Source organism: Acinonyx jubatus, chromosome A3 (genome assembly GCF_027475565.1).
Source record: "Acinonyx jubatus isolate Ajub_Pintada_27869175 chromosome A3, VMU_Ajub_asm_v1.0, whole genome shotgun sequence".
In the NCBI taxonomy this organism is placed as follows: domain Eukaryota; kingdom Metazoa; phylum Chordata; class Mammalia; order Carnivora; family Felidae; genus Acinonyx; species Acinonyx jubatus.
In genome coordinates, this window is record NC_069388.1 from 23,207,363 (window position 1) to 23,232,056 (window position 24,694).

The 24,694-nt window shown below is 47.1% G+C and overlaps 1 protein-coding gene and 1 non-coding gene across 9 annotated transcripts in view; one reads left to right on the top strand and one right to left on the bottom strand.

Annotated features, from left to right (window-relative positions):
• CEP250 (centrosomal protein 250) overlaps positions 1-24,694 on the bottom strand; it is a 51,303-nt gene that overhangs the window by 10,037 nt on the left and 16,572 nt on the right. For all 8 annotated transcript variants that reach the window (XM_053200033.1, XM_053200034.1, XM_053200031.1 and 5 more), the window contains 18 exons: positions 24,500-24,661; positions 23,549-23,727; positions 22,869-23,051; positions 20,959-21,103; positions 19,987-20,133; positions 19,046-19,276; positions 17,559-17,752; positions 17,209-17,336; positions 16,810-16,979; positions 10,449-10,616; positions 9,916-10,050; positions 8,174-8,317; positions 7,161-7,294; positions 5,220-5,358; positions 3,905-4,244; positions 2,559-2,680; positions 1,491-1,611; positions 327-448 (listed from right to left, as the gene is read on the bottom strand). In XM_053200033.1, the coding sequence (XP_053056008.1) occupies positions 327-448; positions 1,491-1,611; positions 2,559-2,680; positions 3,905-4,244; positions 5,220-5,358; positions 7,161-7,294; positions 8,174-8,317; positions 9,916-10,050; positions 10,449-10,616; positions 16,810-16,979; positions 17,209-17,336; positions 17,559-17,752; positions 19,046-19,276; positions 19,987-20,133; positions 20,959-21,103; positions 22,869-23,051; positions 23,549-23,727; positions 24,500-24,661 (2,964 nt within the window). The remainder of the gene's footprint in view (positions 1-326; positions 449-1,490; positions 1,612-2,558; positions 2,681-3,904; positions 4,245-5,219; positions 5,359-7,160; positions 7,295-8,173; positions 8,318-9,915; positions 10,051-10,448; positions 10,617-16,809; positions 16,980-17,208; positions 17,337-17,558; positions 17,753-19,045; positions 19,277-19,986; positions 20,134-20,958; positions 21,104-22,868; positions 23,052-23,548; positions 23,728-24,499; positions 24,662-24,694) is intronic.
• On the top strand, positions 11,413-11,485 carry TRNAE-CUC (transfer RNA glutamic acid (anticodon CUC)). The gene has a single exon. It is a non-coding gene; the product is annotated as a tRNA-Glu (tRNA).

Genomic DNA, 24,694 nt, shown 5'->3' on the forward strand with positions numbered 1-24,694 from the left:
TGCTAGGCCCAGAGGAGAAAGCTAGAGGCAAACGAGCCATCTCAGACTCTGGCTCTTCAGGGCAAGGGACAAAAATTTCTACCTTAATTCGTAAAAACTCATTGGAGGAGGATTCACTGGGGCCTTAATAATGGCCCTCATAGCCACAGAGACAGACAGGGAAACACAGAGCCTTGCTTAAGGAAGCTGGGCACTACATATGAATGAGGTATGGCCACTGGCCATAGTGAGTCTGGCCACTGGCCAAGGTGAGTCTGGAGCTGCAGACCTGGCCCCTAAGGACTATCCCGAAAGAAATCCCCTACCCCAAACCAGGGCTGCCTCACCTGGGCCTCTATTCCCTGCAGCTCTGCTTGCCATAGACGACTCTGTAATGATGCCACAGTCTCATGCAGTTCCGTCAGCTCACATTCAAGGGAGTTCTGTTTTCCTTCCCACTTGGATTTCTCTTTGGGAAGAGGGGAGGTGGTAGAGCGAGGCCCATGATTGAGGGTGGAGGAAAAGAGGGATATAGGGGCAGATGGAAGGTGAGGCACAGAATCAAAGGGGGAGAAGGCCAAGAAGGAGAGAATTACATCCAGTTTCATAGAGACATCACCCATCTTCCAGCTGCTCCTGGTGGTCTAGGCTCCCTGCTGCTTCCAGACTCACATCTGGATCTGCTGCCCAGTGTGAGCACTTGCCTGACTGCCCTCCCAATACACCTCATCCTGATCATACACAGCTCTCCACCCCTGGGCTCCCAACAGGGTGGAGCTCAGTGACGTTGGAAATCGTTGCTGGTCTCCAGTTTTATGGTTTGGAGAGATTGCTAGAAACTAGGCTCGCTCTGCTGGCTGTCCACCATTTCTGCAAAAGATACCAGAACCCAGCTCTATATGTGTGGCTCTCAGGAAGCCCTTTGCGGACACTTTCAAGACCCAGACTCCCTCCCTAAGTTGTCCTCTTCTCTTCTACAATGGAGCTTGGCCCTCAAGACCCTCCGTTTCCTTTCCTTTCCAAGTAGTCCCCACCCTTTCCAGCCCTTGGCTGTGGCAGGGGTACGTTCTCCCCAGATCGCCCCACTTCGCTGTCTCTCAAACAAGCCCATAATCCTTCTGTTGTCAAAGTTTAATAATTTTGAGGACACAGTTGGAGATGATAAAAATAAATAATATGGATAAATGACAAAAGATACATAATTTTATAATGTTCTCAAATAGCCCTGGCCCTAGGTTGCCAGTTTTTAAACACAGACAGAGAAAGTGGAAGCCTAGCCAGGAACCTCTCTCAGTTCATCCAATCTGTCCCCCTGAATCCCTTCTTCTAGGATGGCCCACAAAGGCCAAACAAAGCAGAAAACTAGTTCACAGGGGTCATCACCCCTTTGGAGATGTCTCTAGGTATCTTTTCTCACATTTGTTAGTGAGCAGTGAAGAGTGGCTGCCTGTTCTGGGCTTCTGGTGCTTCCTCTCTCTTCCCTCCAAATCTCCCTGCCTTGAGCTTCTCACCTTCCTGGTTCTGGGAGAGCTTTCTCTGCAGATGCTGTAATTCTGTGCAGACCTGACTTTTCTCTGCCTCTGTATCAGTGAGACGCTGTTCCAGCTTCTGGGCCTGCTCCCTCAGGTCATCCTGGGAAAGGAAGGGCGAAGCTGACCCCCAAGTGCCTCTTCTTCCACAAAGCTATCCCAGCCCCATACCCAAGCTGCCCCCTCCTTCCTCTCAGCCCTTGTGGGGTCTGCCACTGCGGATCTAGTCCCTGATCACTCCTGGGAGTGATGACAGACTCTGCTCCAACTGGCTGGAGCCTAGAATCACACCTAGAATCACCTCTGTGTGCCTTCTGAAATGCAACTTGCTGATGTCTTAGCCTGGGGTCCCCTCTCCTTTCCCCAAACTCCTACTTCAAAGATCAGTTCAAGTGTCACTTCTTCCCTCCCTGTGTCCCTCTACAAGCTGGAATGAACTGTCCCTTCCTCCCATTATCATCATTTGTATCTGTTATTGATCTGATCAATTCTATCAGTTCTATCTTAGAACGCAGTTTGCTTCCTTGGCCTCCTTGAGGGTGGAGAGTTGGTCGTTCTCCTTTCTGTACCATCAGCTCACAGTGGCTGGCATACTCACTTTTTATTGAATGATAGGGTCACCAAGGGGTGGAATTTACGGGACTTTTGGTTCAGTCTTAGGCCCACAATGTTCCTATAAATGGCAACCTCAAATTTCAGCAGTCCCCAATTTGTTGGGTTTTTCTTGGACATCTTGGCACCAAGAATAAATAATTCATGGCTGAGAGGAAAATGATACGAACAATATCCCTCATCTGCGCAGGCTTTTCAAGCTCACAGAGCCCACTCAAATCCCTCACTCACTTGATCCTCACACCCCTGGGGGGCAGACATGATTTGCCCCAGTTAACTAGTGAAGTCCAGGCCCAGGAAACCACATTCTGTGCTCGTGCTTGCCAGGCAGTAAGTGATGGAAGTGGAACTCATCGCAACTTGATCTGGGGCATAAAACAGTTCAAACCGAGTCTCTGGGGAGGGAAGAGTTCAAGGAAGAAGAGCAGAGAATCGTACCCGAGCCTGCTGGGTCTTCCACAGGTCTTGGTGAAGCTTGTGGAGGGCAGATGCCACGGCCTCAGCTGACAGAGCTGTCAGGAGGGGCCCTCTCTTAAAGAGAATCCTGGCTCCATTCTGGTCTGAAAAAATGAGGAAACACCTCCTGACTTGGCGGCACTATGAAAGGAAACGGCCAAACCTCCCCTGGTCCAAACCTCCCCTGGTCCGTACGGCCTTGGCCTTCCCCCGATCCCTCCTTTCCCCAAAGAACCCCTTCTGAGCAGTTCATTTATCACGCACTTTTTTAAGTTTATTTATTTTGAGAGAGAGAGAGAGCACGCGCACGCGTGAGTGCAAATGGGGGAGGGGCAGAGAGGTGGGGAGACAGAATTCCTGCTGAGAGAGGAAGACACAGAGAGGTTTCTCCTACAGTCAGCCCAGAGCACCATGCCATGCTCAGTCCCACTAACCATGAGACCATGACCTGAGCCAAAGCGAAGAGCCAGATGCTTAACTGACTGAGACACGCAGGTGCTTACATCATCCACTTTCTGCATTCCTATGTGCCAGGAGCTATGGCAGGCACTAGATAATGCTAGCTATCATTTGTTAAGTAAGCATTTAGTAAATGCCTATTTTACTACATAATCTCATTAACTCCTTACAAAAATCCCCAGAGGTATGTACTTTTAACATCCTCATTTTATTTCATTTTATTTTATTTTATAAGTTTATTTATTTTGAGAGATAGAGTGTGAGCGGGGGAGGAGCAGAGAGAGGGAGGGAGACAGAATCCCAAGCAGGCTCTGCACAATCTCACGAACCATGAGATCATGACCAGAGCTGAAATCAACAGTCAGCTGCTCAACCAACTGAGCCACCCAGATGCCCCATCCTCATTTTAATGTTTGTTTATTTTTGAGAGAGAGGAAGACAGAGTGTGAGTGGGGGAGGGGCAGAGAGGGAAGCAGGCTGCAGGCTCCCAGCTGTCAGCACAGAGCCCGATGTGAGGCTTGAACCCATGAATTGCAAGATCATGACCTGAGCCGAAGTCGGACACTTAACCGACTGAGCTACCCAGGCACTGTGACCTCATCCTCATTTTATTTATTTATTTATTTATTTATTTATTTATTTATTTATTATTTTTCCTCATCCTCATTTTAAACTTTAAAGAAAATCAAGCCCAAAGGATAGGCGACTTGCCCAGGCACACATGTCTATCAAATGGCAGAGTGGTGATTCAAACTCTGATTGAATTAATTCCGGAGTCTGTGACCTTAGCCTTGCTGCAACATTGCCTAAGAAACCACATGCCCCTTCCTTATCCAGGGAACCAGGCCTGAGTTCTTGGGTGGTCTTACCTGGCTCTGGGGCCCCGAGGGAAGCAGAGTCCCCTCCTCCATGCAGCTCAGGCCTGTTCTCGCAAGCAGACCCCAGGGCCTGCTGCAGGACAGAACAGAGGCTGGCCAGCTGGGCTTGCGCCTGCTGCCCGGGCTGCTGCTCTGCTGCCAGGGCTGCCAGCTGGTTCTCTGTGCTGCGCAGCCGGAGCTGGACTTGGGCCGCCTTGGTTTCCAGGGCCCGCAAGGAAGCTCGCAGCTGCTGCTCTGTTACTCGAGATGCCTCCAGCTCCTCTAGCAGTTGTGCTTCCTGGGCCAGAAAGTCAGCCTCCTTTTCCTTCACCTCCTGCTTTAGTAATTCCACCTGCCAGGAAGGAAGTGTTGTTATTCTGAGCAGGGAGCGGACACCCTCTCGTCAGACCCTCCCGGCCTGACCCCACTCAATCCCTATGCACATCTTGATTGGCGCTGGGAGGCTCAGCTCCCCAGCAGGCAAGGAGAGCTCTGGAATGAGTGTTACCCTCGATCTGACCTGCATGTCTACCTACTGACTCCTGACCCATGGGCCTGGGCAACGCAAATGGGTTGTGGCCTGGTCCACCTGGCAGTGATGCCAGATCCCTGCTATGATCAGAGCTCTTCCTGAAACCCTGACGCTGAGCCTAAATAAGACCAGTCATAGTAATAATGGCTACCACTTATAGAGGGCTTACTGTGTTCCTGACACTTTATACATTCCTATAATAGTTAAGAATTATCATCCTTGTTTTATGGATGAAGAAACTGATGCTCACACAACCTGGAAGCAGTAGAGCTGGGAGCCAAATCCAGCACTAATGACCGGACCTGGTCCTTCTCTGCCCCAGTCTACCATCTAGCTCTTCCTGGCTCACCCTTCCCATCCCGGTTCTGGCTTTCCTTGGCATCCGAGGTCTGGGGTCCTGCAGTGAACAGACCAAGTCCCAAAGTTTTCTTGCTGCTGCCTACTTGATCTGCATAATAACCTGTTCCACTGCTGTGTCTTGCCAGGCTGACCGAGCGCACTTAGACGTGGCCATGCTTGAACTGGGCCTGTGTGGCTCTGCTCCTTTGGGCGCCACGTTTTGGGCTGTCAGATTCCTCACAGGGGCCATTCTCAACTCTGGGCCAGGTTCCCAAGCCCCCACCCTGCCCAGTTCTGACTTGCCTCTCCTGCCAGGGTGGCTGAAGTCCCAGCACACCCTGTAATATGGAAAAAGAGAACGGCCCTCTTTATGAGAAGATCCTAAACAGTCGCCCTCTCTACTCTAGGAGTGGGCTTCCACCAAGGAATGGGGCCCATCACCAGCGTGGGAAGTACCTGGGCGCTGAGCTCCTTCTGCCCTCCCTGGGCCTCCTGCAAGTCCTGGCGCAGGGAGCTCAGCTCTTGTTGTCGAACAGAGTCTGCTTCTTGTAAAACAAGGAGTCTCTGCTCCTTTTCCACCAGCGACTGAATCAGGCTAAAGAGAGGTCAGAGGTCTAAGGTCATTCTCTCAGGGAATGAAGAACTGACTGTGCTAAACACAGCACTCATAATTAGAGAGAAAAACTAACAATAATTATAGTGAAACAATAAAAGCTAGCATTTATTGAGCACCGACTGAGTACTCCTACGTACTTCATGCATATGATACTTGCCTTCAGCTGCACAGTTTATTCTTCTCTGGTAGATTCCGGAAATACCTACGCAATACCTCAGATTCAACGTGTCCAATTCTGTCCATCCCCTCTGCACCTCCCACCTATGTCCAATCTATGATAACATATAATGGAGTCCAACTCCCTTAACGTCCCTTGAGCCCCTTCCCTCCTCTTCTCCACTACTCTACCCTGGTGCAGCCTTAGTATCTCTCACCCAGACAACCATACCCACCTCTTAAACTATCTTGCTGCCTATAGTTTCATCAACAAGAGGATCTGCTCTTTTTCAAACTTCTGCATCACTGAGACATGCTGCACTTCACCTGAACGGCCGTATCTCACTCCTGATGTTTTCTGCCATCCCTACCCCTTCTGATATGTCATAAACTGGATCGTGTCCATTTCTCTGCTTAAAACCTTTCAGTGGTTTACTACTAAACCTAAAATAAAATGTAAACTTCTGGCCATGGCCCATAAGTCTTGAGTGACACAGACTTTCCAGGTCACACACCCTCTCGTCATTCACTGGGCTCTGGTCATACAGTGTTTCCAGAGTCCCCAACCAAATACCCCGAGTTCTGATCCACCTCCGGGCCATTGTGAGATTTCTACTCCCACCATAGAGCTCTCCTACTCCTTTGCATGGCTGGCTCCAGTTCATCTTCAGTGATCAGTTTGTTTGTTTATTTATTTATTTATTTATTTATTTGAGGGAGAGAGAGAGCACATGCACACATGTGCAAGCAGGAAAGGGTCAGAGCGAGAGAGACAGAGAGAGAGAGAGAGAGAGAGAGAGAGAGAGAGAGAGAGAGAGAGAGAATCCTAAGCAGGCTCCACACCCAACACACAGAGCCCAACATGGCTTGATCTCATAACCTGTGAGATCATGACCTGAGCTGAAATCGAGTGTCAGATGCCCAACTGACTGAGCCACCCAAGCGCCCCCTTGGTGATCAGTTTTAATGCAACCTCTGGGGCGCCTGGGTGTATCAGTCAGTTAAACAACTCTTGGTTTTGGCTCGGGTCATGATCTCAGATTCATGAGTTCGAGCCTCGCATCAGGCTCTGTGCTGACGGTGCAAAGCCTGCTTGGGATTCTCTCTCTCTGCCCCTCCCCCACTCACACTGTCTCTGTCTCTCTCAAAAATAAATAAATAAATAAACATAAAAAAAAAATTAAAGGCAATCTCCTTGAGGAAGACCTTCCCTTCCCTAAAATCTTATCTAAAATATATATCCTCAATTCCCATTTCTAGTTCAGCATCCTATTTCTTCCCTCCATACCAGGTAACATAATCTGCAATGATTTATCTGGGGGATTATTTTATTGATGTCTTCCCCCACAAAACTATAATTCTACTGGGGCAGGGACCATGCTGTCTTGTTTATCCCTGCATCCCCCACCCCTGGCACAGCATCTGGTATTCACACAAGCATATATATACTAAGTGAATGAAGTGTAAGCTTGAAGACAGGGACCACATCCTCTCCACATGGCTACCTGTACAGTCCAGGGCTGGAGACACAAGAGGCTAGGTTACCTGAGCAAAGAACTGTCCACCTCAACGTGACCACAGCAGCGAGACAGGCTAAAGCCCACTCCACAGCCCATCAAGCCTACCTGGCTTTCTCGCTCTCCAGCTCCTTTTGGATTTGGCTATACTCCTGGGCCTCTCTCAGCTTCTCCTTAATCTCCTGCTCCACCAGCCTCTGAGAGTCATCCTTGGAAACCAGCTGAGACTTCAAGTCCTCCACCTGGGATGATAAAGGCATGAGGACAAAGGGCGGGTGGCCAGCAGGAGGAGGCTTCTCACTCCGCCTGGGGCTCCGGGGTCCTTCAAGGTTTACCTTAGTTACTGGCCCATGTCCCATGCTCTGGGGCTTCTCCAACCCTTACACACTATTCTTACTGCCCCTCCCCCAGTACCGTTCAACCTCACCCTCATCCCCTAGCCCCACATCTGCTGTGTAAAGGCAGGTGCAAATTAAAATCTTGCCTGAATATAACTACCCAAAGGCAAAGTGATGGGCAAGTGTATTGTGATTGTATTTTTAAAAAATAAACAGTCAGGACACCAGCTGATACAGGATTCTGAAAAGGAAAAGCAATCAGAGTAGGAAAAGCAACCTGGTATAAAAAATACCGTATCTCAGGGCACCTGCGTGGCTCAGTCAGTTAAGCATCCGACTTTGGCCTAGGTCATGCTTTCAGGGTTCTCATGAGTTTGAGTCCAATATCAGGCTCTGTGCTGACAGCTCGGCCTGGAGCCTGCTTTGGATTCTGTGTCTCCCTCTCTCTCTCTCTCTGCCCCTCCTCTGTTCATGCTCTCTCTCTCTCTCTCTCTCTCTCAAAAATAAATAAACATTAAAAAGTTTTGGAAAAGAAATACTGGATCTCTGGGGAGGGTGGGAAGAATGATGGGCACCGGAGAAAATCTAAGTTCTGTGGTTAACACAGGGAAAGAGGACTATCCTGGGGCTCTGAGGACACATGCACAGCTCTCAGCACCCTTCTGTTTTCCCTCCTTCCCAAGCTCAGGCAGCAGGGCCAGGGTTCCCCTTTCCTACTGGAGTCACGGGAGAGGCTGGCTACGCTGGGGAAGGGCTGCAGGGCTGGAAGACAGGAGGGGGCACCTGCTCCTGCAGGTCTGTCTTGGCCTGCAGCAGGGCCCTGCACTCTTCTCGGAGACCAGCAAGGTCACCCCTGTCCCGTTGGGCTGCCTGCTCCAGTTCCTGCCGAGCAACCCGGAGCTGGGTCTGCAGCAGCTCGGTGGTCTCCTGCAAAAGGAGAAGACCATGGTGAGCAGAGGGAAACGCTGGGGCCTGTGTCTTGAAACCCGTGTCACATTAACACTGGTTTTTCAACTGGGTTGGCAAAAGCTGAGGCAGGATGCCGCAATCCATGCTGTTTCCACAATGTCACCTCAACCCTCACCTCCCATTCCCTCTCCTTCCCCACAAAGCCTGCTGGCTCACCCAGGCTTTCTTGGTCGGGGCCCCTCAGTTGGTAGCAGTCCCTCACCCAGACCATTGCAGTGGCCTCCTGTCGCATATCCCTACTTCCATTTCAGGCCACCACCCCCTACATGTGAGCATGTGTGTGCGCACACACACATACACACACACACCCCCCTCCACTCAGCAGCTAAAGTATTTCTTAAAATATATATAATAAATCATGTCCTACTCTTCTTTTTAAATACCATCCAACAGTTTCCCACTGCCCTTAGAACAAATTCTAAGCTCCTACCATGGCTGACCAAGGGCTCCCGCTTACCTTTCCACTGGCCCCGAGCCTGTTGAGCTGGAGCCACAGGGCCTCCTTTTTGCCCTGGCCCTTCCCCGAGCCCTTTTCTGTCTATGCCACAGCCCTTATGGTGGCTATTTCCTCTGCTTAAACAGTTCTTCAAATACCTAGCTTCTCTCTCTTTTTAAAGGGCTTTACCGAGGGCCACCTGGGTGGCTCAGTCAGTTAAGTGCCCAACTTTGCTCAGGTCATGATCTCACAGTTTGTGAGTTCGAGCCCCGCGTCGGGCTCTGTGCTGACAACTCGGAGCCTGGAGCGTGCTTCGGATTCTGTGTCTCCCTCTCTCTCTGACCCTCGCTTGCTCATGTTCTGTCTCTCTCTCTCTCTCTCTCTCTCTCTCTCAAAAATAAGTAAACGTTAAAAAAATAAAGGACTTTACTAAGATATAGGTCATATACCATACAATTCACCCATTTAAGCACGCAATTCGATGGTTTTCAGTATATTCACAGAGTTGTACAACTATCACCACAATCCATTTTAGAACATTTTTATCATCCCAGAAAGCAAGACTGTACCCTCCCTAACCCCATCCCTACTTCCAACCACTCATCTGCTCTCTGACTCTGTACACTTGCTTATCCTGGACAATTCCTACAAATGGAATCATACACCTACAAATGGCCTCTTGTGACTGGCTTCTTACATGAAGCACAATGCTTTCATGATTCATCCCTACTGTTACATGTCGTTGGCTCTTTCTAACCTTCATGTCTCAGCTCAAATGTCGCTTTCTCAGTGAACCCCCGGACCACCTTGTGCGAAGTGGCCTCCTTTGACTCACTCTCAATGATTTCACCCTATCCATTTCCTTTACGGCACTTATCATAATCTGTAACTATCTCCTTTATTCTGTGTCTGCTTGTTTTCATCCACTCTACCACTAGAATGAGAGCTCGTTGAGGGCAGGGACCGTGTCTGTCATTTCACTGCTGTGCTTCACCTTTATGTTTGTCATGTGACAGCACTTAGCCCAGGACCTGGTGCAAAGAAGCAACAGAGAACTGGCCAATGTTGAAGCAGCACATCAATACCGCCTTTCCTCTCTGCCCAGGACCACCCTCCATACCTGCTCCTTTAACTTCTGAACCTTCATGTCCTGCCTCAGCCGTTCCAGTTGTTGGCTGGCTTCTGCCAGCTCCTTCTGCGTCTGCAGCAGTGTCTCCAGGAGGGACACCCTCTCCTTCTCAGTTTCGAGCTGCATCTGTGGATAGGCAGGAGGGCAAGGGCTTGCTGCATCAGGGGTGACCATGCTCACCCTCTAGGCCACAGACACAGCCCAGCTGCTCAAGGGTTCTTCCAGAATGTGGGGTGGGGGCTGAGGGCCAAAGAAGATCTGGACCCACTGGTTAAGAACCAGGAAGTACAAAGATTGTCACTGGTTTGCAAGCTGACAGGATGTGGTGAACATCAGCCCTCCCTCAGGAAGTGTGGCATACTGTCGGCCCCACAGCTAATAGCGCCGGTCACCCCTTCTCACTAAGCAGCAAAGTGGGCATGTACGTCTCTTCTGGAAGCCCCCCTGCAGCAATACTCCTGGGAGTGGACAAGGAAGTGGTCAGAGGTAGGGGGATCACAGCTCCCATCTCCCCAGCTTCCCACCTGGCAGAGGGCACTCTCTGCCTCCGCCCTCTCTTCCTCCCTCTGTGTCCGGATGGCCTCGGTTTCTGCCTGCTGTTCCGTCAGCCTCATTTCCAGCTCCATTTTCTCCCTCTCTAGGCTCTCCAGAGCCTTTCCCAGTTCCTGCTGGTGCCGGGAGCGCTCTTTCTCCTGGTCGTGTGAAGGACTCACAGTTAGAACCCAGTGGGTAAGGACAGGAGGCAAAAGGAGGGCTGGAGCAGAGAAGGTCTCAGCTGGGTGTCCTTGGTACCTCTCTCAGCCTGTCTCCCCATCGACAAAGTGAGGTTGCTAACTCTTGGCTTATCTGTCTCACCAAATTTTATGAGAATCAAATAAGAGTTGTAAAAAATCAAATGATAAAATACACAAGAAAGCATTTTCTAAAGTGCAATTGTCCCTAACATAGGCTACAGATATATTATTTTCAAGCAACCACACCACTTATGGTTGACGGTTGTAACAATGAACTGAGGTGGCAGATTGGTTCTCTGCTGCCCACTCTGCCCTGTCCAAGGTGGTAGAGTTAGCCTCCCAAAAAGTCAGGCTGAGCCTAGCTAGGATGTCTCCTGCTATACAAGGGCATGAGGACAGGGCATCTTGGTCCTCCCGGAGGTCAGCCAGTGACCAAAGCCTTCCCCAATCCCCCAGACTAAGCCGGCACCCTCTCTTAGCTTCTCAGGATAGTTGGTGAAGGGCTCTACAGGCTGCCTGGGTTACAGTCTTTATTTAATCCAACACCACTAGTGAGTGAGCTGGGTTAATTTCAATCTCATCTCTGTTACTCAGTTTCCTCATCTATAAGAATGGGCATAACAATTTGGGTTGCTTTAAGGACTGAGATAAGTCTTTATCACCTTTTATCACCTTACTTAACACCTTTTATCATTAGCATTAAGAGAGAAGTTCCCTGCACCTTTCCTTTAAAATATTTACAAACTCTCAAGGTGCCTGGCTGGCTCAAGTGGTAGAGCATGCAACTCTCAATCTCAGGGTCGTGAGTTCAAGCCCCACGTTGGGCATGTAGCCTACTAAAAATAAATTAATAAAAGTATTTACATATTTTTGCTCGAATTATGCATTCATTTAATGGGAATGCCTCTAGGGTTTCACCCCTTTCCAACATCATCTTGTACAGCTTCCCCCTCACTGGCCACACTGACCTCCTTTCAGGACCTTGAGCACACTACACACTCTCATACCTTTAAGGCCTTTCTTTCCTCATGCTTTCCTGCTCCTTAGAACACCCCTGCCTGCCTCCCACACCATTGTTCCTCACAGCTTAACTAATGCTTCCCCGGAGAGGCCTTCCCAGACCACACACTCGAAACAGTTCTGTTGCTCTTAAAACTTGCTGTTATAAGTTGCTATTGCTCTTGCTCTTGCTCTTGCTGTTGCCCCCTTGCTGTTGCTCTTATAACACACAGTTCTTATTCTTCATGGATCTTCCATAATAACTTACACGCTTACATATTAACTTATTTAATACTTGTCTTCTCCTTTGAGGTTTTAAGCTCCATAAGGAGAACCACGTCTACTTTGCTCTCCACTGTCTCCTCAACACCCCTCACACAGTAAACACTCAACATTGCACAAATGAATCACATTTCAGCTGCTGGACTGTTAAGATGCCTAAGAATAGCAATCCATAATGCCACAGTTATCAAACGGCTATGAACATCAAATCATTCCCTCTGATTTAAAAAGCCAGCTGTGAAAATATGAGAAAGATGAATTTTAATAGTAATAAGTGTTTAAAAAAAAAAACTGGTCTATTCACTCAATTTGATTAGAAGTGTGTTATAGCTACCAAAAGAGCCAATTCCATGATGTCCAGGAAGTAACAGGCTAGGGTTGCCAGTTAGGTTGTGGATCAGAATATTCTGCATATTGGGTCATGAGTAATGTATAACATGTCTAGAGGAAAGCAAGCATGTTGGTGAGGTATTTCAAGCAAACCTAAGATGTGATTTGTTTCACGTAATAGATTTTGGCTTGACATAAGGAATAATTTTTCAATAACTAGATCTACCTAGAAATGAATGGGCAGCCATTGGTGGAATACAACAGAAGCTAAGTGACCATATGAAAGGGATCCTGCAGGAATGACCACAGCATAAATGGTTAAGAGATGGTTAATTCCTGTTCTACTGCTTATTAGCCATGTGACCTTGAGTGATTTCTCTACATCTCAATTTCCTCACTAGCTAGTAGTAGGTAGGCTATCTGAAATAATGTAAATAGCATTTAGCAAGGCATGTGGCATGGGGAAGTGGTTGATGAGTGTCCACTATCACTACAATTAAAGGGGGTACATGCACTAGGTGAAAGAATGAAGACTAGAGCCTCTAAGAGTTTTTCCAATTGTTAGGATTCCAGGAGAAGGCAGTCATAGTTAAAACTAACAGACTCTCAGGGGTGCCTGGCTAGCTCAGTTGGTAGAGCATGTGACTCTTGATCTCGGGGTTGTGAGTTCAACCCCCCACATTAGGTGTAGAGCTTACAATCAATCAATCAATCAATCAATCAAACTAACAGACCCCAAGAGTTATGAGAGTAGTCAAACTTTTCAATCAGTAGGGAGATCATAAAGTCAGATGATCAGAATTCAGGGGGATTGTCTGAATGCGAGGAAAGGAAAAAATGGTACACGCCCTTCCATGACTCAGGTATGGCCATGAGATGGTCAATCCTTCCAGAGAAGCCTAGATTATGTCAGGTGGTTACTCATTATTTTGGAACTTTATTGCATCTTTCACTTGGAGGATTTTCCCGGGGTGATATGCCTAATTCTTGCTGGGGAAAGTGCCTTCTGGACACTGTTCAACAAATAATTAAATTACTTACTTTAGGCATATAATTTCAAAACAAGCAAACCTCTAGCTACCATCTTGCCAACAAGTCTGCCTTGTAATAACAGTCAAATCACAAATATACACAAAGCACAAATCAACTTCTATTTTCAGAGACCCGAAAAACAAGATTTCTGAACCTTCCAGCTGCAAAATGGCAAAAAATACTGATAAAATATTAAATATATGTTGTGGGTTTTTTTCCAATGTTTATTTATTTATTTTGAGAGAGATAGAGACAGTGCAAACAGGGAAAGGGCAGAGAGAGAGGGAGAGAGAATCCCAAGCAGGCCTTGGCCATCAGCACAGAGCTCAATGCAGGGCTTGATCTCAGGAACCATGACATCATGACCCGAGTTGAAACCAAGAGTCAGACACTTAACTGACTGAGTCATCCAGATGCCCCAGTGTATGTTTTAATGTATAAGTGAGCCAGCAGGAAAATAATGAAAATTTCACAGGAGTCAAAAGCAAAGCAAGACTTGTGCTTTATAAATGGTAAATGAGTACAGACTGGCTTTCCACTGGAGGTATCTGCTATACCTAATAACTCTGAAATTCATTTTAAGGCTACGTGGGAAAAAGAAAACAGAAGACAGGGGTGGGGAGTCCAATAGAAGACTCCCACATAAAACTGGACCTCCAAAGGGCTAATCAGGGGTCAATAAACTATGGCATGTGAGCAAAATCTGGCCAGCCTCCTGTTGCTGTATGGCCTGTGAACTAACAGTGGTTTTAATACTTTTAATGGTTGAAAAGGAGCAAAAAAAAAAAAAAAAAGAGAGAGAAAGAGAGAGAGAGATTTTTGTGACATATGAAAATTATGTGAAATTAAAATTTCAGTGTCCACACTTAAAGTTTTATTTGAACACAGACATGCTTATTTGTTTACATGGTATCTCTGGCTACTTCTGTACTATAATTATGACAGAGACCATAAGGTCCACAAAACCTAATATGTGGCCCTTTACAAAAAAATCTTGCCTATCCCTGGGCTATAGTACCCTCAGTAGAAGGATAAACTTGAGAGAAAGAAGAAGGAAAGAGAGAAATGGGGAAGAGAAAGGGACAGAAAGTAGGGGGAGAGAAAACAAAACAAAAAAAATCCCACAGAAGGAAATAACAAGAACATTTATTTGCTTCAACTTTTACACAGTATTAAAAAAAAAAAATCTCCATTGAGAAGTCAACCACAACCTGGTCTTCATGTGGGCATAGGGCTTGAATGTGACCCCAAATACTTTCAACATAAATTTTATTTCACTTAATTTTAAAATTTTATTTTGAGATGGTTCTGGGATGATAGAACCTTTAATCCAACACTATTAGTACAAGTGACCTCAGTTAATTTCTATCATATTTCTGTGCCTCAGTTTCCTCATCTATAAAAATGGGGATAACAACAGTGTCCTCCTCTTCTGCTAGGAAATTCCTAACAGAAGAAAAAGCAAATTCTCTGAAGAAAAACTCTTCCACCTTAGGCCAAAAGGATTCCCACAGAAAAATTTCTAAAGAATGTGAGCTCAGAGTCAAGAATCATAAAACACAGGAGTGAGAACCAATGGAAAAAACATGTAACAGAGTCAGGCTCGAAAAGATTTTATTTTTATTTTATTTTTAATTTTTTAAAATTAATTTATTTTATTTAATTTTGAGAGAGAGCAAGTGAATGAGCAGGAGAGGAGCAGAGAGAGAGAGAATCCCAAGAAGACTCCGCACTATCAGTGCAGAACTTGATGTGGAGCTTGATCCCACTAACCATGAGATCATGACCTGAGCTGAAATCAGGAGTTGGGCGCTTAACTGAATGAGTCACTCAGGAGCCCCTGCCCGAAATGACTTTAGTTATTGGTGTTATTAAATAGCATAAAAATATGTTTCATGTGTTTAAAGAATAAAAGAGAGGATGAAAATATAAATTAAGGAAAGAAACTAAAATATGACCGAGAAGATTTGAAAAAAAAAACTGAATAGAATGTCTAGAAATAAAAAAATTTAATAAGTGAAATATAAAACTTGGTGAATAGACTACATAGCAGATTAGACACAGCTGAAAGGAAGTTAGTGAGTAGAAGACAGATCTGAAAAATCATCTACAATACAGTATAGAAAAAGAAAAATGAATGTAGAAAATGTAATAGTCAAGATACATGGAAAATACAGTAAGAAGGTCTGACAAACAACTAATCAGGGTCTTCTCGACACAAACAATAGAATAATGCATATGCTGAGAGAAAATAACTATCATCCTAGAATTTTATACCCAATGAAACTATCTTTCAAGAATAAAAGTAAAATAGAAATATTTTCAGACAATTAATTACCAACAGACCCTCACCAAAGAAATTCTTTTCCAAGGAGGAAAATAAATCCAAATAGAATGTCTGATATGCAAGAAGGGATGATGAGTGAAAATCATTTGTAATTTTTTTCAGTGTATCTAAACAAATATTCACGGTTGAAAACAAGTCAAAATAATTTGTGGTGTTAACAAACTAGTTAAAACAAAACACATTGAATAAAACAGTACATAGGTCGGGAGGAGTGAATGCAGTCCTTGTGTCATTCAGAAAATGGCAAACATACTGATTAACTTATGATTTTATTAAGTATGTATTTTTTAAAATTTTTTAATGTTTTTGTTTTTTAATTTATTTTTGACAAAGAGAGAGAGCATGAGCAGGGGAGAGGCAGAGAGAGAGACAGAAACACAGAATCTGAAGCAGGCTCCAGGCTCTGAGCTGTCAGCACAGAGCCCGATGTGGGGCTCGAATTAGTGAACCGCAAGATTATGACCTAAGCCGAAGTCAGCTGCTTAACCGACTGACCCACCCAGGCGCCCCTATTAAGTACGTATTTTTAAATATTAAAGGAAACAACTAAAAATTTTTTAAAAATAGAGAACAGACCACCCAAAGTAGTAGAGAGAGAAAAAGAACCCAGAAAAGAATACAACTTAATCATCCAATTGAACTCCCTAAAAGAAGTTAAGAAAGGTGACCTCCCTGCCCCAAAAGATATAAAAAGGCAGGAAAAATAGCATCAGATAGTAGAAATAAATCCAAATATACCCATAGTCACAATAAAAGCAAATAGACTAAGTTATATAATTAAAAGATAAAAGAAATACAGTTCTGAATTAGACAAGAAGGGGTCCAAGGCATTCCTCTGCTCCCTTTACATCCTGGGGCCAGTATAACAATCCTAAATCCCAGGATCCATGTTTAATTCTCTGTACATACTCAAACAACAACAATAATAGTTAACACAAATATAGAGCTTACTACATACATGTCAGGAATTGTTCTTAGTGTTTTTCATATATTGCTCAATTACTAGCTAGAAGCTGGATTTTACACCATGGGACCAGGCTAGTCCTGCTCAGATTTCACTCTTATAAGCAGCAATATCTGTCCCAAGAGTCAATGGGTGGAGCACTCACTGAAGGGAGGCCACATCTGCCTCTCCTGTCCCCAGCCACATCCATGACCTACCCATTTCTCCTGGAGCCGGTTCACCTCCTCCTCATGGGCTGACTTCTGCTGCTGCAGGGCAGTGTGCCCCTCTTGCTCAGCCTGGGCCAGCTGTCTGGCTGCATTCTCCCGCTCCTGCTCTGCCCGGCTCCGTTCAGTGTCCAGTTCCAGCTTCAGGCACCTCACTTCCCCTAAGATGCCAGGGACAGGTATCTCTCGCTGGGCCTCTGCCCTCTTCCCCTCTCCCTTCTCCCCAGATCTCATAAACAACTTCCGTCCAAGAAGCCCTGAGCCTGGCTGGAGGAGGACCTCTGAGCTTCCCATTTGCTTCCAGGCTTTCAAGATCTCCATGGAATGAATAGTCCCCATCCCAGTTGCGGGGCCTGGAGGGGGGTGGGGGAAGGAGAGGAGGGGTCTCACCTTGAATTACTTCCTTGGCTCGAGTGACAGTTTGAATCTGGACCTCCAGCTGCCCCTTGGTGACCTCTATCAGAGAATTTTGTTGTTGGGCCTCGAACAGATTGCTCTCCAGTTGCTCCTTGGCTGAGCTGTCAGGTTCAGGAATAAGGAAGAGTTCTTACCCATCCAGCCCCTTAAGCTTCCTTAAGAGGAGTTGGATTCTAAGTACTGACTACCCAGAGAAATTAGGCGGCAATTACAAATTCATAACTCATTTAGGACCCGTTTACTTTGGGCAGGGAGCTTAGGTTGGCTACTCCTTGCCTTGCAGAACTCTCTCTGTCCTTGGCTGAACTGCGTGTGGGCCCTACCTGAGCCCTAGCAGTTGTTCAGAGAGGTCCTGCCGGTCTCGCTCCACAGCCTGCAGCTGCACCTCTAGGCCTGCTCTCTCCCGTACTAGGGCCTCCTTCTCCTGCACTTCCCGAGCAAGCACTTCGTCCTGTCGCTTCATCTCCTGATGCAGCTGCTCCAGCTGAGCGAAGGCTGCCTCCTGCTGATGGTGAGCCTGAGAGGGAGAAATCTGGGAGATTACAGGGCAGAGGCAGGATCCCCTGGGGCTGCTATCACCATGTTGGGGCATTGGCCCTTCAGAGACTCTGGACCCAGCCCTGTGAGTCCTGAGCATTGCCCACTCATATAAGTGGCATTTATCTACTTCCCTCATCAACCTGTAGAACTCCCAGCCCAGGAAGCATGTTCTCCTTTGTGCAAGACCCGGGGTTAGGGCTGCAAGAGAACTACCTCTAAGGAGCTTTTAGTCTTTAGAATTTAAAACATGTATATCATCAGGAAGAAAACAATCAGTCTCTGAGAAAGGGATTCTGGGAAGGAAAATTTGTATCATTTTAGGGCAGTGAGAAGTTTGGTAGAGGCAAAAGATGATCTTTGAGCTGTGTCATTGGTTCAGAAAAAATTTACTGAGCCGCTGCTATGTGCTGGACATTGTGCTAAAAGATGGAGGAATAAAAACAACTAAGACACAGCCTTGCCTTCAAGGAGCTTTTGGTCTAATGCTGGAGACTGTAAACAGATAATTATAATACAGTGAGAAGGCTGTGGTGGCTGGAACATGCAGGAGGTACTGTTAGAGCATCCAGGAAAAGGCATCTAATTCAAACTGGAAAGTGTGAAGTAGTAAGGAATCTGAAGGATTCTTATGGGAATTGTTTAAAAAAAAATCTTTTTTAACGTTTATTTATTATTGAGAGACAAAGAGACACAGAGTGTGAGCAGGGGAGGGGTAGAGAGAGGGAAGACACAGAATCTGAAGTAGGTTCCAGGCCTACTTCAGCTCTGAGCTGTCAGCACAGAGCCTGACACGGGGCTTGAACTCACGAACTGTGAGATCACTATCTGAGCCGAAGTCAGTCGCCTAACCAACTGAGCCACCCAGGCGCCCCTGGGAATTGTTTTTAAAAAAGGGAAGATATGGGGCGCCTGGGTGGCTCAGTCGGTTAAGCGTCCGACTTCGGCTCAGGTCATGATCTCGCAGTCCGTGAGTTCGAGCCCCGCATCGGGCTCTGTACTGACAGCTCAGAGCCTGGAGCGTGTTTCAGATTCTGTGTCTCTCTCTCTCTCTCACCCTCCCCTGTTTATGCTCTGTCTCTTTCTGTCTCAAAAATAATAAAAATAAAAGGTTAAAAAAAAAAAAAAGGGAAGATGTACCTGAAACCAGTAACACTGGTCACTTTTAGGAAGTAAGACCTTTTCACTTCCTGAATCATTTCTGTTGAGTTTTCATTTTCTACATTGAGTACGTGTGGTATCCTAATGGGATGTATCAGTTTTGTGTTCTCACCTCGCTTAATTTCTCTTGAATTTCTTCCTTCTCTTCCTGGATGCCCCTGAGATCTGCCCGCAGCTCAGCCCCAGTCTCCTCTGCTTTCTGCAGCTGAACCTCCAGGTGAGTGTTCTTCTCCTGCAGGGCGTCCCTACTCCTCTCGGCTTCTGCCAGGCCCAACTGCAAAGTGCTTCTTGCCTGCTCAGCTGCTTCCATTCTGCTGCACATAGATTGGTTCTCCTGTTCCAACTACTGGTCAAAAGGGGAAAGGCATCAAAGACAAATGGTTACAGTTTATAGACCAAGTGCTAAGACGGAAGTCCAAGTAAGACATGAATCTATGACTCATAGGAGAAACACAGGAGGGTTTGTAAGAGAGGGGAACTATGCATTCATTTGGTCTGGTGCCTGTTTTCCAGGTACTAGATGGGTTGATGCTGGGGATGGAGATTAAAAAGGCAAAACCCTACTCTTAAAGAATTCAGAATAAAGGGAATCTGGAACATTTCTAGGGCTCAAGGGAATAGGAGCAGTGAAGAGACATGTTAACTTTGCAACCTATAAGAAACACACTCTTTGAGATGTAGGCTCTTTAGCAGATCCTTTTCTCGAGATTGCTATTATTTCACACAATGGGATTAAAAACTGAGTCTTCCTTCCAGAGGACACAGGCCTCCTTCCCAGCCCTGGAGATTTTACCCTCCAGCCCAAAGGTGGTTCTGCTGTAGGTGTGGGAGCAGACTATTTTTAACGGCTAAGCCCAGGCCTTATAGTCTTTGCTGCCTCTGTTCTGTCAATGTTCCTTTTGCTCATTTTAGGACCACATTTGGGAACTGATCCATCTTGTACTGATCCATTAAGGACTCTTCCCTGTCATGGGCATGAGCTTTACCAGTCACTGGCTTGCCTTCTGTCAGGGCCCAGCCCTTACTCTGTGGATCAGAGAAATCTGTGCTCACCTGGAGAAGCTGCTGGTTCAGTCCAACTTTATCTAAGGCCAAAGCCTCATTTAAGGCACTGAGCTTTGCAGCTGCAGCCCGAAGGTCGGCGACCTCTGCCTTCAGGCTGTTCTCAGAACTAGACAGCTCCGCAACACACCGTTCTGCCTAAAAACAAAGAGAGTTAAAGGGTTTCCGTGTTCACGTTTTCCCACCACGGTGAACAGCTCACATCCCCAACAATTGCTGCCGTCCTTGTACAGAGATCAGTTAACGCTCCAATCCTTCCCTTACATTTGAAACAAGTTTTCCCTTCATTCATTCACTCCTTTGTTCATTCATTGAGAAGTGAGAGACGAGCTCATAGTACAGAGGCACAGACATCAGGATGTAGAAACAACTATCGCTGTGATGACTTCATACACAATATCAGCACAAAGTGCTCTGGAAACTCAAAAAAAAAAAGGCATTCATTGAGGTTGGGGGAGCCAAAAGTGCTTGGTAGGAGAGCTGGCGATTAAGTTGGGTATTGAGAGGTGAGAAGCGGTTTGTGGTGAGAGAGAGAGGAAAGCAGCAGTCCGTGGGAAGTGAAGAGTACGTGGGAAGCAGCAGAGTCATGAAAATGCATGGTGAAACTGAAGATGTGGCAGGAGTCCAGGTATATGGGGAGTTAGGACAGGTTATAGACAGAGGAGGAAGCCAGAAGGCAAAGGGCTTTGAATGTGGCACCAAGCAGCTGGGAAGCCACTAAATGGCTACAGGAAGGAGACTGATGTAACCAGATTTATACTTTTGAAAAGCATTCTAACTCCAGTGTAGAGTACACTGGGAGGGACAGAACCCAAAAGCAGAGACTAGTAAGTGATGCAGCAAATATGAAGGGTCGAGGCTTGAAGGGTGAAGAATGAGGCAGGCCGTATGGCCTTTGCCTAGAAACATAACTTTCCAAGCCACCCACACCACCCAGCAAGGGAGGGGTGGAGGCCCACGCACCCTGGCCAGTGCCGCGGTCACTTCTGTTTGCTCTTGCCTCAGCAGCTCCCTCTCCAGGTGACTGGACTCCAAGGCTTCCCGAAGTGTGATCAGCTCACTGAGTGATTCGGACTGTTTGGCTTCCAGGCCTGCCAGCGTCTCCTGACTACAATGGAAAGAGAGGAGGCTGGGGGCCATCTCAGGGAGTGGTCACACCCCAGAAGGGAACAGGAGTGTAATTACCTTTGCCAAGCAAAACAATGAAGCTCTCTAAAAACTGATATGACCTCCATGACATATACAGTGAAAAAGGCAAGAAATTGGGAGAAATAAGAATATATACATATATTTGCATAAAGCAGCTGGAAAGATAAAGAGAAAGCAATTAATTATTATTTTTTTTTGAGGGGAGAAGGGGCACAGGGGGAGGGAGAGAGAATCTTAAGCAGACACCATGCCCAGCGCAGAGCCTGATGTGGGGCTCTAACCCACAAACCGTGAGATCATGACTTAAGGTGAAATCAAGAGGATGCTTAACCAACTGAGCCACCCAGGCACCCCAAGAGAGCAATCTAAATGGGAAGGAAGGGAAATGGGATGGATGAAGCAGAGAGGTGTATCTCTGTGTTTGTCTTTTTAAATAGCTTTGACTTTCAGATCGTTATAAATATTTTTTTTAATTTTTTTAATGTTTATTCATTTTTGAAAGAGAGAGGGAGAGAGAAGAATGAGTGGGGAAGGGCAGAGAGAGAGAGGGAGACACAGAATCCAAAGCAGGTTCCAGGCTCTGAGCTGTCAGCACAGAGCCCGATGCGGAGCTTGAACCCACAGACTGTGAGATCATGACCTGAGCTGAAGTTGGCTGCTTAACCAACTGAGCCACCCAGGCGCCCCCAGATCGTTATAAATATTGATAAATGTATTATCGATTCACACTAATTAAATTTAAAAACAAATAATCATCTTTGTGGGTTGTCTTTTCTCATCCTTGATACAGGGGAGACCATTACTTGCACGAGTCATGACCCTTACAGAAGTCCTTTCATGCCTACTGGCTGCATGGAGCTAGGGCACAGGAGAGGAGGGGGATACATATGTCAAAAGTGTAACTGTACCTGTACTGTAACTGGCACCAGTTACTGAAGACATACCACATGCCAGGCTCTATGCCAGCATTTTGCAAAACAGCATTCTAATCTCCCTGCGTTCCTTCAAGGTAAATACTATCATCTCCATCTTACAAATAAAGTCATCTGCCCAAGTGGCAGGACCATAATTTAAACCACACTTTTGCCAGCTCGAAAGTCCTTGCTTTCTCTATGTTGTTATATAGGGGAATTTACAGATTAGCTGGTCTCTTGACTCTGGAATTCCCTTCCTAGACCAACTCATTTCCCACGACTTCCCAGAATGAAGTCCTACCCCTCACCCAGCCCAGCCCAGCCCAGCCCACCTTGAACATCTTTGCTAATCTGTCCCTTTTGCCCCTCTCCCACTCTCCACAATGAAACATGTCAAGGCCCAGCTCAAAGGCCACCATCTCCTCCATGAAACTTTCAATTGTTAACTCTCACTCCCATGCTCCCAGAGGACCCAGCCTGAAGCTCTATCTCATTCATACTTCATCTGGCCTCATGCACAGTTTGCTATTTACTTGTCTGTTTTCCCCCAGTAGACCACAAACTGCTTGAGATCAGTGCTTGTGTCTTATTTGCTTCTGTATCCCCCGCAGCCCTTATGGGTGCTCAGAAAAGCCTGGGTGAACTTTCTGTATTCATCTTTCTGCAAAAGAAGGAGCGGGAAGCTAATGTGAGCCCACTGCACGCCAGGCTGTGATTCACTCCACTTCCTAAAAGATGGGGGTGGGGTGGAGGAGGGTGTGGAACCGAAGGGAAAATCAAGCCCTAGGAAGGAGGGGACCGGTCACTCACAGGCGCTTCCTTTCACGGACAGCCAGGTGCAGCTCTTCCTGCTGTTCCTCCTTCTCGCCCTGAGCAGAGTCCCCCTGCAGCTGAAGCTCCATGTTGGTCCTTCGCAGTCGCCATGCCTCCTGCTCCAGTACCTCCAGCTGCTGCTGCAGCTCCTCCCTGGTCTTCTGCAGGAGCTCTCGCTCCCTAGAACATAGAGTCCAGAGATGAGCAGAAACCTTGGAACCTCAAATCCTTCCCGGAAGCAGACGTCACAGGGTCAAAGGACAGAGGTGTCTGTTTCCTTTAAAAACCTCATCCCCTGGAAGGGCACCTGGGTGGCTCAGTCGGTTAAGCATCCGACTTCGGCTCAGGTCATGATATCACGGTTCGTGGGTTCGAGCCGCACGTCAGGCTTTGCACTAATGGCGCGGAGCCTGCTTCGGATTCTTTGTCTCCCTCTCTCTCTGCTCCTCCCTCACTCACATTCTCTCTCTCTCTCTCAACAATAAATAAATAAACATAAAAAAAAAACCCTCATCTTTCCTTTTAGGCGGGAAACTGTTGTTTGTTTGTTTTTGTCATCACAGAGATCCAAAACTGAGTGAGCAGGAATAAGCAGAACACAAAGCAAGACAGCCCAGAACTGTGTGACCGCAGAGTCACTTCGGGGGGAGGGGCGGGATGAACAGCCTTCTGCTTACTTGCTGAGAGACTCCACCTCTCCCTGGAGGTCCGTGGTCTGCCCTGCCAGAGTGTCACGTTCCCCGGTGAGTTTCTGCAGCCTCTGTCTCAAGGCCTTGACCTCCTCCTCCCACTCATCATGCTGTCTCCGCAAGGAGCTCACAGCTTCCTGACAGCCAGAAAGCTGCTGCCTCAGGTCCTGGGGAGGGAGAGTAACAGAAGTGAGATGGTGAGCAAGAGGAAAGAGCAAAGGAGGGGTGTCAGGGACCTGAGAGTGGGGCTGGGAGAGGGGGCTGAGGGTGGTACAGGGGTAAGCTAAGAATAGAGATCTGGCTGGTCAAGGGGCGCCTGGGTGGCTCAGTCGGTTGGCTCAGGTCATGATCTCATGGTTCATGAGTTCGAGCCCCGCATCAAGCTCGCTGCTGTCAGTACAGAGTCAGCTTTGGATTTTCTGTCTCCCTCTCTCCGCCCCCCTCTGCTCCTGCTCTCACTCTCAAAAATAAATACACATTTAAAAAAAGAAAAAAGAGATGTGGCCAGTTTTAGCCAGTCGAGAAGACAGAGGATCAAAGATTACTGGGCTTCTGTGGTTCCCAGAGTCTCAGAGTCCATCATCTTCACATGTGAATTGGGGGAGTGGGGGCGGTCATGGAGATAGTTTAGTGTGGCTGGGACCATCAGAGCTGGGGAACACTTACCCATGGTGTCCCAAGGCTCCAGTTGCATACCTTTGTGTAATGCTATATGAAAGTTGCGTGCAAAGTGAAACGCACAGAAAATGGTGCCCGTTACCCACAAGTACAACTGGGCAGACACTGAGAGCTTCTAAAGAGCACTTTGGGGGTATTGACCAAACACCTCATGACTAGTCAACATAGTGAAAGGGGCAGTCCAGGCCAGGAGGGTGCCTGGGGCACAAATCAGTTTAGACACCCACTCCCGGGGCTGAGGAGGAATGGTGGGGCTCTCACCTGCACAGCCTGGCGTCTTCGAGTCACCACTGAACGCACCAGAGTAAGGGCCTTGCCTGGGTCCTGGGAATCAAACTGGGAGGAGTCGCCACTAGGGTCCAACTCCAAGGAGCTCTCGTGACCACAGCCTGGGGTCATACCATCCCCTTCTTCCACCATGACCTGAAACCCACCACAGCACAGTCACTACCCTGC